We start from the raw sequence: 11,506 nt of genomic DNA, 5'->3' as shown, positions 1-11,506 counted from the left end.
ATGAACCTTGAAAACATGCTAAGTGAAAGAAGCCAGACACAAAACATCACATTGTATGATTTCATTTATATGCAATGTCCAAAACAGGCAACTCCTTAGAGTCAGAAAGTAGAGGTTGCCCAGGGATCCAGGGAGGGGAGAATGAGGGGGGACTACTAATGGGCACACGGTTTCTTTTGGGGGTAATGAAAATGTTCTAGAATTGATTGTAGTGATGGTTGCACAGCTCTGTGAGCATACTAAGAACCACTGAATTGTGCACTTTAAATGGGTGAATTGTATGATATATGAATTATACCTCAATTCAGCTGTTATTAAAAAAAAAAAAACAGTGGCCAGCCCAGTGGCATAGTGGTTAAGTTCACATGCTCCACTTTGGTGGCCTGGGGTTTGCAGGTTCAGATCCCAGGCGTGGACCTACACACCACTCATCAAGTAATGCTGTGGAGGCATCCCACATACAAAAAGTAGAGGAAGACTGGCACAGATGTTAGCTCAGTGACCATCTTCCTCAAGCAAAAAAGAGGAAGACTGGCAACAGATGTTAGCTCAGGGCCACTCTTCCTCACCAAAAAAAAATAAAACAAAACAGTGAGATACCATTTCTCATATATCAGATCACCAAACATTCTAAAGCTTGACAATATAGTCTGTTGACAAGGTTGTGGGGTAACAGACACTCTGGTACATTGTGAGAATGAAAAATGGAAGGTGAATTTGGCAGTATCTAACAAAACTAAATTTGTATTTACCCTTTAACCCAGCAATACCATTTCTAGGGCCTTACTCTTAAAATACATGTGTAACAACAAGAAAATACATATACATAAGGATATTCAACATTACTTGTACTTGCAAAATAGCAGAAACTACCTAAGTATCTAAACAAAGGACACTGGCTAAATAAACTATGATACATCCACACAATGGAGTACTATGTAGCTGTAAAAAAAGACTGTGCAAGATCTCTATGAGATGATACGGGGTGGTTTCCAGGACATATTGTAAAGTGAAAAAGAGTATAAATAGTCTGTTCCCATTTGTGTAAGAAAGGGGAAATAAGTAAATATACATATAGCTCCTTATTTTTGCAAAAGGAAACACGAGAAGGATGAACCAGAAAACAATGAAGTTAGTTACCCATATGGTGTGTGTGTGGGGGCGGACAGCATGGAATAAATCAAGGTATATGGCCCTTACAGGGTATATTTTTTTTGTGTAGTTTAATGCCAAAAGGTCAGAGGAGACAGCTTCAAGGGGCTCCCACTGTCCAAATATGGGCCAAGTAATCAAAATTAAGAGGACAGTAAAAGATTATACACCACGGAATAAAATAGCAATCCATGAGACCACATTAGTAATAAATAGGTAAGTACATAAACGGGGGGAGAAGGGAGGTTCTTCCTTATAGCAATGCTGCCTGATATATACGGAAGGACTGATGGAACTGGAAAACTGTCATTTTGCATACATCATAGTAAATATTGATTTGGACAAGAAGCATCACTGGACGCTAACTCTATGGGAGAGGAAGTCGGATAAGGAGCCGGATATTTACATAGTCTTTAAGTATCTACCTACTGATCATTTATTAGACGCAAGGGGCAAAGCTGTAACTCGACATTGGAGAAAGGAGGATGCCTTGACTAGGCGATCAAAATGCCCCTTATACCGAAGAGGGGCAGGTAGATGTGTGCTTCTGGATGCGACACTCTGAGAAGGACACTTTGATAGTATTTTGGCTGAGAAAGTATAACTTGAATCTAACTATGAGGAAACATCAAGCAAGCCCCAACTGAGGAACATTCTATAAAATAACCGGCCTGTGCTCTTCAAAAATGTCCATGTCATGAAAAACAAAGACAGACTGAGGAACTGTTCCAGATGAAAGGGGACTACGAAATGTCCTGCATGATCCTGGACTGGATCCTGTACTGAAGGAAAAAAATGCTATAAAGGACACTGGGGCAATTAACAAAGTTGAAATATGGACCATAATTACATAAAGTACTGTGTACAATGTTACCTCCACGACAACTGTACTGTGGTTACATCACAGAATATCTTTGTTCTAGGAAATACACACTGAAGCAATAAGGAGTAAAGGAGAATGATGTCTGCAATCCACTCTCAAATGGTTCAGATACAATAAATAGTAATGTGTGTTTAGACATCTATGTATTACATATATATAGATACACATATATAGAGATAGATAGACACACATATATACACACACACACATATCCATAAAGAAAATGCTAAAACAAACATGGCAAAGTTTAAGATTGGTTGTAGTGGTCTGTACTAGGTCAGCCTGGTTAAGCCAGAACAGTGTTTCCCAGAATCCCCTTCCCCGTATGGTTCCAGGTAAGAGTTGGTTCAGAGATCACTGTCAGAGATTTGGCATACAAACATGACTCAGAAGGCAGACAGGGTTAAATGCAGTGGAAGACAGACGCAGAGGTATTGGCAGATTCCAGTTTGTTCTATTCTCTTCCGCTCTGTAGCCAGCTCTTCTGCCCAACTGCCCCCTCCCCAGGCCCATCGCCAGACTCTTGGCTGCGGCATCTCAGAGGCAAGAGCCCCCCTAGGCCTCTCCGCCAGCCTCCCTTCAAGGGGCCCAGGCCCCACTTTGGTGGCTGAATGAGCCTGGCTCCTCACATGGACCAACACCCCCTTTCAGACCCCGTCACCTCCTCAGCTCCCTCCACAGCTCTGTCCTGTCTATTCCCTTTAATAAATCCCTTCTCACTCACAGGGCCCTGCTTCCCTGATAGGACCCTGACATTGGTGAATCTGAGTAGAGGGTATATGAGAGTTCCCTGTATTCTTGAACTTTTTTGCAACTGAAATATTTTCAAAATAAAGTTTAAAAAAATCAAAGTTCTATGTTTTTATGTATTTTTCTAAGATCTAAAATATTGGATGATCTTCTCACTAAAAGGTTAAAAAAGACTTTTCATTTCTGGTGCGAAGATTAAGTACGAGGAGTAGGCACTACCCTATTTCCCATGACAGGACTCTCCAAATGAGGCCCGGCAGGAGAGCGGGTGGCGGGAGGCTCCGCAGCCTTCTGCTTGTTTCACCGTTGACCTGGTCTGAGGACACATGAATAAGGCAGAGATGAAACAAAAGATTGGGAGGAAGCAACGGTTCACTAGGGGCTGGACCCAACAGATCCCCTCCTGCCACTTGATTGCATCAAGTGACCCAAACCAGACTACCACACAAGGGGCATTTTATAGCTAGAGAAACTGAGGTCGACACACTTAACTGACATTCTCGCAGCTACTGGAAGATGCCGGATAACCACCCAGCCTTCAGCTATTGTATTCATGTACAGAGAAAAAAACAGTGTAAGAAGGAAGAAGATTAGAATCAGGGTCACAGATGGCTCTAAAATTACTTTCAGCAGTAACTGAAAAGAGCAGAGCCAATATATCCGCCTATTGTTTTATTCATCCAGCTTCTCTTGAGGCACTATGCTATTTATTCCCTTTGGTAGAATTTAAGAGCAAATATTCCAAGGAAATCAGCATAGGATATGCGTGGCAAAAAAAAAAATTCATAAAATATCCAAATCGTAACGTTCAGTTTTCACAGCCACAATTCAGAAACAGTCATATGTTTTGGAAATGTTGGCCAGCATTTCAGGGCAACTTTAATGAAATACAATTCCTGACTTTTGTTTTAAACCACAAGAGAAAAATCATCTAAAAAATAAAATGTTGCCATCATTAGAGTAATACTTGATTCAGGCAAAAATCATCAATGGATGCTAAAACTAGTAGGTTAAATATTTGATGAGGAAATGGATATTTACATAGTCTTAAAGTGTTTCCCCACAAATGACTTATTAATTACAAAGGGGCAAATACTGACTTTACGATGGAGAAACCTGGTGAACCCTACCTTAATATCACCAATAATCAGACATACAGACATCACGTGCCTCCCAATGTGATGCATGGAGGACAGAACATCACTCCCGGGGGGGTTCCTGCCCAAAATGAACACCGTGAAGGTAGGCATGAGGAAACATCGAATGAACCCAAAGTGAAGGACGTTCTATCAAATAGCTGGCCTGTACTCTTCTAAAATGTCAAGGTCACGAATGCCAAAGAAAGGCGGAGGAAGGCGCAACTGTTCTAGATTAAAGGAGATTAAAAGGACATCACAATTGAACGCAATGTGTGATCCTGGTCTGGGTCCTGGATTAGAAAAACAAAATGGTTATACAGGACGTTATTGGGACAATTGGAAAAATTTGACTAAGGACTGTAGATTATAGTATTATATCAATGTTAAATGTCTTGATTTTGATGGGTGTATTGTGGCAAGGTAAAAGAAAGTCCATGAGTGCCCATATGCTTGGGAAATACACACTGAAATTCCTAAGAAACACCCTTAGGGGTAGAGGAAACAATAAAAACATGGCAAAATGTTAACAGTAAATCTAGGTGAAGGATATATGGGAGTTCTTTTGACACTTCATGCTTTGTTATTCTCGTTTTAAACTATATTAACTTTCCTGTGAGTTTGAAATTATTTCAAAATAAAAAGTTAAAAAGAACAATTAAAAAGGTGCGCTCTCTATGGTCTGCTGCATTGGAACTCACTGAAGAGTCATCTGGGTCCAGGATCAGTGACATCAAGCAGGATTTCATGGGACCTGTGACCTGGAATCTTCGTTAGAAGAAAGTGTGTGATGGCACATTTTCAATAGACTGGGAAAAGGTATGAATCTATCTTTGTATTTGCTTGTCTTCTCCCATTGTTTTCCTTTAAAAGATGACAGTGAACTTGCCAACCATGTCCATGTTAGTGTCTGCAGGTTGAGTCACACAGTGGGCCCTGACAGCCCTATGTTGGAGAGGCAGCACACAGAGAACTGCTACTTCCAATAACATTAATGGTAAAGAAATAGTATTTTAAAAAAATGATAAACTTTTACCTGTTTTTTCGTTTTTGTTTTTTGAGGAAGATTAGCCCTGAGCTAACATCTGCTGCCAATCCTCCTCTTTTTGCTGAGGAAGCCTGGCCCTGAGCTAACATCCATGCCCATCTTCCTCTGCTTTATATGTGGGATGCCTACCACAGCATGGCGTGCCCAGCGGTGCCATGCCCTCACCCGGGATCTGAACCGGCGAACCCCGGGCCGCCAAAGGGGAAGGTGTGAACTTAACCGCTGCGCCACTGGGCCAGCCCTCCAAACTTTTACCTGTTTAGTTTCATCTATTGAAACAGTGAAATCCACAGCAGGACTAATTCACCTGTGAACAAGGGTAGTCACAGGACAGCCTTACTGATCTTCTTGAATCCTCAAACTGTTTTGTCGCTCTCTTTGCTTCAGCCAGGTAGACTTCTCTATAGCTTTGCTCATTCCTCACCCTGTGTCTTGCTCAAGTCTCCCTTCAAGTGTTGGCCAAGTTCCATCACAATGTCTTACCCTTCATCTGGGCCATGCATTGCAACCGTCATAACCAATAAACATCTACCAGGCACAAACCTGATACAAAGACTATGTTTGGTCAGTCATCTACCAGCCTGGGATCTACCAGGAAAGCCATTTACACATTGTCTGTACCTCTATTTCTCTAGCTGTAAAATGCCCCTCTGAACAGGCAAACCTTGTCTTGTTCAATTTGGGCCTCATCCAGTCAACACATTAGAAAGGCTTGTTGGAAGAAGGAACTTTTCGTTTGGTGATACCCTCCTCGGCCTGAGGGAATTTACAACATAGATAGAAAGACAGAAACACACAAGATCTTAAAGTGATTTGTGCAGAGGATTGACGTGAGAATAGGAAACCTTAATCCTGGTCTACCATGAATTCACTGTGTCACCATGGCAAAGGACAAAATCTCTTAAGGCTCTATGCCTCATTTGTAAAATAAGGGGGTTGGATTGGATGATAATAACGATGCTAGCTAAAATTCACTGAGCACTTATATACCAGGCCCCACCCTAAGAGGATAACACACATGGATTAACACACTGACACCTCACAATACTGCTGTGAGGTAGGTACCACGATCATCCCCATTTCACAGATAATCCGAGAGATCCCTTCAACTCCAATATTCTATAATTACGTGATTTCAAGTTAAGTACTATGATAGACTGTATTTTCTAAAAGTGGCCACAACAACATTTCCCATCCCACACGCTCTTCTTAAAGTGTGACTCTGCCACTCCTGCCTTTGAGAGGTGGACTATGTCCCCTCTCATTGTATTTGGGTGGGCTTGTGACTGGAGAAAGTGATGTTAATAACTTCTGAGGCTAGATCGTTAAAGCCAATAAAGCTTCTATTAGTTTTCTATTGCTGCACAACAGATCATCACAAACTTAGTGGCTTAAAACAATACCCATTTATTAGTTCACAGTCTGTAGGTCAGAATTCTGGGCACAGCATGGCTGGCTTCTCTGCTCAGGGTCTCACAAGACTGAAATGAAAGTGTTGGCTGGACTGTGTCCAGGGAAAATGTGCTTTCATGCACATTCATGTTGCTGGCAGAATTGAGCTCTTTGTGGCCACCGGACTGAGGTCTGGCTCTCTTTGCTGGCTGTCAGCGGGGGCTGCACTTAGCTCTTAGAGGCTGCCTGAATTCCTTGCTGCGTGGCCACCTCCACCCTCAAAGCCAGCTAGAGAGAATCTCCCTCACACTTCAAATCTCAGACTTCCTCTGTCGCTGACCTCTAGACCCAGGTTTAAATGGCTCATGTGATTAGGTCAGGCCCATTTGGAGAATCTGCCTGTTAAGGTCAACTGATTTGGGGCCTTGATTACATATGCAAAATCCTTTTTGTTGTATAATCATGGGAGTGATATCTAATTATGTTCATAGGTTCTGCCCACACTTAAGGAGAGATTATGCAACTTGGCAAGGGTCATTTCAGAATTCTGCCTACCACATAGCGTCTGTTTGATTCTCTTATACTTTTCTTAAAGCTTAGTCACCATGCTGGGAGGAAGCACAAGCAGTTTGTGGAGAGGAGCCGAGGCCTCCTGGCCAACAGTCCCAGCTGAGCTCCCAGCCAACAACCAGTATCAACTTGCCAGCCATGTTAGTGAACCATGTTGAAAGCGGCTCTTCTAGCCCCAAGCTGCACTGCCCTGGCTGGTGACGCATGGAGCAGATGAGCTGTCCCCACTGAGTCCCACCCAAACTGCATATTTGTGAGTAAAGGACTGTTGTTCTAAGCCGCTTTTTGTGGACAAGGAGTAGTAACTTACACTTTTTTTATGATATTGGAGCATCTAGCAATGTAGGCCTAAAATGTCATTCAGTTCATGCTTGCTGATTTATTACTCAAACTTACACTGAACTGATTTACACAAACATACCAGTCATCCATATTTGAAAGCCCAGCATTTTAAAAGGGTCACCTAAGAATTATGCTGCCTTCCTTTTGAGCAATGGCTCTACCATATATTTTAAAGCTATATTTGTAAAATATTTGGGGTATAAATGAACATAGATAATGAATGTATTAATTTTAAAAGTACAATGGGCTTGTTTATAAATCACTACTTAAAGTATTAATATTTCAGTGTATACTTGTTCACTTTCAACAATTACTTTTATTGGAAAAAGTAGAAAACACAGGGAAATAATCATCAGTTTTGTCATTAAAAATTTTAATCAATGGATATTAACTATTAGGTAAAAGACTATTGGAGAATAGATTATCCATACACTCCCAAAGAGGCTCCCCCTCGATTATTTGTTAATTACAGAAAGGAAAAGGTACCTTTACAATGGAGAAACCCAGCAAATGACTCCTTAACCAAATGATCAAACTTAATATCACCAATGATGGAACAAAGTGACATCACGTACCTCCCACTGTGATGCACTAAGAACACATCATCACCTGTGTAATATTCTTGCCAAAAAATGTTTAACCTAATTAGGAGAAAACAGACATATCCAAATTAAGGACATTCTGAGAGGCCACTGACTTGTACTCTTCAAAAATGTCAGTATCACAAAAGACAAAAAACGCTGGAGAACTCCTTTAGATTAAGAGAGATTAATCTCAAAGAAATTATAACAAAATGTGAATCTTGATTGGATCCTGGATCTCCTCCCCTCAACAAGAAAGAAAAAAGCCACAATACTGTAACATTTAACTATGCACTGCACATTAGACAATAGTACTGCACTGAACGGTAAGTATCCGCGTGGATTATCGTATTGTGGTTCAGTAGGAGAATGCCCTTGTTAAGAGCCAGATGTTGAAATATTTCGGGGTGAAGCGTCACTATGTCTGCAAGTAACACTCAGGCAAACTGTGTAAGGACTACAATTCTGTACCTGGTTGAAGTGTTCTGTATCAACATCCTGTCAACACCATCCACAGGGTGGACAGAACAAGCAAAGCTGCCCTCTGTGTAGCCGAGGAGTAGGCAGGCACACTCTCACCTCTCTGGGCGGCTCACGGAGCCCTGGGAGCTTTACGGGGCCCGCAGCATCACGTGGCCCGAAGGACGAGGCTGCGGTCGCGCCTTTGCCGGCAGGACACACACACGCCCCCACGTACCACACCCTACACACTTTACGGCAGCCACGCTAAGGCGTGAGCTTGAGGCCACATCTCCGACCCAAGAGGCGCGCACGACAGCGGCACGTGCTGTCCGACGCCCTTTACGGCACGCACGCGGAGCCGCGAGGCCGCGCACGGACGCGCGTCGGGACAGGCTGCGGTTGCGGGTCGTCGCCTCACCTCCCTGGCGGCTGCTGCTTCGTCAGTTGGCGCTCCCGCGGCTCGGCGATCATGGCAGCTGTGGCGGCACTGTGGCGGCGGGCGAGGGACTACATGAAGACCAAGGAGTTCCGGGAATACCTGATGAGCACGCACTTCTGGGGTCCAGTGGCCAACTGGGGGTTACCGCTGGCCGCCTTTAAGGACATGAACGCACCGCCGGACATCATCAGCGGCCGCATGACGACAGCGCTCATCTTGTATTCGATGGCCTTCATGCGTTTCGCCTACCGCGTACAGCCTCGAAACTTGCTGCTGATGGCGTGCCACGGCACCAACGTGGTGGCGCAGAGTGTGCAGGCGGGCCGCTACCTAAGTCACCACTACGGCGACGGTGCGGCTGCCGCCGCCACCACCGCCACCACCGCCGCCATCACCATGACTGTCGCCTACGACCCTGCTGATGACAGCTGCCGCTAGAAGTTCGCGCTAGCCTCAGTCCGTAGTCCCTGAAACGTTGCTGAGAGGGCCGGATTGAAGCTTTGCGGCTTGGAAGCACTGAACTGTTATTTTTCCTAAAGAAAAGACCAGTTAACAGCTTGGTGTTGACGCTGAAACAGTGCGAATCTGATTTAAACCTGCAGTTTGGTTAATAAAAAAATAGTAAATAGCGCATAACTGTTTATGCTGTTGAGTGTTGTTTATTTCGTGATCTGGAAAGAAAATGTTTTTTAGAAGGTGAGGGTGGATTGGCGGGTCTTCCTCTTTACAAGACGAGACCTGCAACTCGAAGTTTAGTTTATATAGGGGAAGAACACTGTTTGAATGAAGATGCCTCAAATTATCTAACTCATTGCTTTTTTTTTTTTTTTAAAGCTCTCTTGGGAACATGCTTTTGTTACTTGTTTTGGGTGTCCAGGCCAAATAGGAGTGCTTAGTACTAAGCACACATGACCTAAAACTTAGTATGACCATCAATCTCTTTACACCAAAAAAGGCCCAGGGGCCATTTCTACTGAGGGAAATACTTTGAAGTGGGTTTAAATGAATTCAGCGAAATACAGTTTAGACTTTTAAGGAGTACGTATTAAGAGAACCTAGAATCTCTTGGTGACCGAGAACAATTATGGAATCTTTCATGGGAACAGAATAAACAACTCCAAGATCAGTTGCTGTCAACCCTGGATGCTAGGTAATTAGAAAATACAGATGGCAAAATCAATCACTTTGTGCTGAATGCTAGTTAGGGTTGGGGGTGAGGGTCAGTGGTCAACAGTATTAGCGCAGAGTGTCCCCCTAGGATTCCTATGGGTGCTAAGGACTTTTCTGAAACCAGGGAGCATGAGGAGGGAAAAGAGAAGGGTGGGACAGTGGGTGTGAGGACATTACCTCTGCAACAGAGGCTGTCCTCTAGAATTTGATGCCAAATCTCCCACCGCTTCTGGAGGAAATTCCAGAGCGGTCTACTGGGAAACTCTAGTGTATGTGTTTAAGAGTGCTTAAACTCTGCTTTTGTTAATAATTTCAAATACAAAGAAATTTAAAACAACTGTCTGAAAGGTTCTGAAGACATCAGGTCTTGGATAAGACAGGTGCAAGATAAGTGGAACTCTGGAAGATTCCCCTTTATCTTCTGTCGCATAAGCAGTAGTCCTCTTTGTAGGCAATCGCTGCATTTCACATTCTGTATACCGGGTCAGGGTAACCGGTTTGGGCTGCAGTCTCTGAAGACTTGCCTGGGGCTAGAGGAACCACTTCCAAGCTCACTCACACAGTTGTTTGCAGGCTTCAGTTCCTTCTGGTGTGGGCCATAGGGCTGCTCACAACATGGCTCCCCCCAGAGAAGGTGTTCCAAGAGAGAGAAAGCACAAGATGGAAGCCATAGTCTTACAGCTTAATCTGGGAAGTGACATACCATCACTTCCGCTATGTTCTATTGGTCACATGGACTAACCCTGGGACATTGTGGGAGGACAATACAAGGGTAGGAAGGCCAGGAGGCAGGGATTGCTGGGGGCCATCTTGGAGGCTGGCTATCATACATGGTTCTGAAATAAAAATTTGCATGCCTTCCTGAAACTCAGTAGAAGGTAATAAAGCATGTAAGGTCACTGCCCACCTTCCCAGAGAGATGTCAGAAAATGCTTAGTTTACAGTTTTGTGGTCATTACTAACATGCACATATCATAGAGCATGGCTTTGAGAAGCAGGAAAGAAGTCTCGAAGATAGTGGTAGTTCCTAATATCTTAGATAGTTCAGACTGTAATGCAATAATAAAAAGCAGTTCTTACAGTTCTGAAGTGAATCATAACCTTTTGGGAAAATTTTTACTAAAACTTTAAAGGATTTTCTTCCCTTCACTGTTACAATGAGTAGAAATTAATGTATTTTTAGATTTGTCTTGTTACGACATGTATTTTGTAATTTGAGTATTATATTTCAATAAAAGGCCACTGTCTGTTTAAGACATTTCAGAGCAGGTAGGTCTCTAATTAACCTGGTAAGGGAAAAGGAGGTAATCCTTGGTGATCATTTCCTACCACTCTACATTCATAGAAGGCAAAATGATTAGAGAAAATATCCAAGATTGCACACCTCCACTGCATGCCATGCTCCACTTACACGATCTAATTCATAGTATGCCCACCCAACTAAGAGTCTCACCCTTTGTGGCCTAGGATATTACTGCTGAAAGCCATATAAGTGATCAGTACCATAATAAAAATGAACCTTTCAAATCATTAGGGTGACAATCATTTCATAATCTCCCAAAACTCTCAAAAGTAATCCTT

General features: G+C 43.1%; 1 protein-coding gene across 1 annotated transcript; it reads left to right on the top strand.

Annotated features, from left to right (window-relative positions):
- Positions 1-8,785: 8,785 nt before the first annotated feature.
- On the top strand, positions 8,786-9,193 carry MPC1L (mitochondrial pyruvate carrier 1 like). Its single transcript, XM_044764223.2, has one exon. It carries the CDS (start codon positions 8,786-8,788, stop codon positions 9,191-9,193), a length of 408 nt encoding a protein of 135 aa, XP_044620158.2.
- Positions 9,194-11,506: the final 2,313 nt, after the last annotated feature.

The sequence above is a fragment of the Equus asinus genome, chromosome X (genome assembly GCF_041296235.1).
Source record: "Equus asinus isolate D_3611 breed Donkey chromosome X, EquAss-T2T_v2, whole genome shotgun sequence".
Classification (NCBI taxonomy): Eukaryota; Metazoa; Chordata; class Mammalia; order Perissodactyla; family Equidae; genus Equus; species Equus asinus.
Note: the sequence above shows the minus strand (reverse complement) of the source record. Positions and strands in the feature narration are given on the sequence as shown.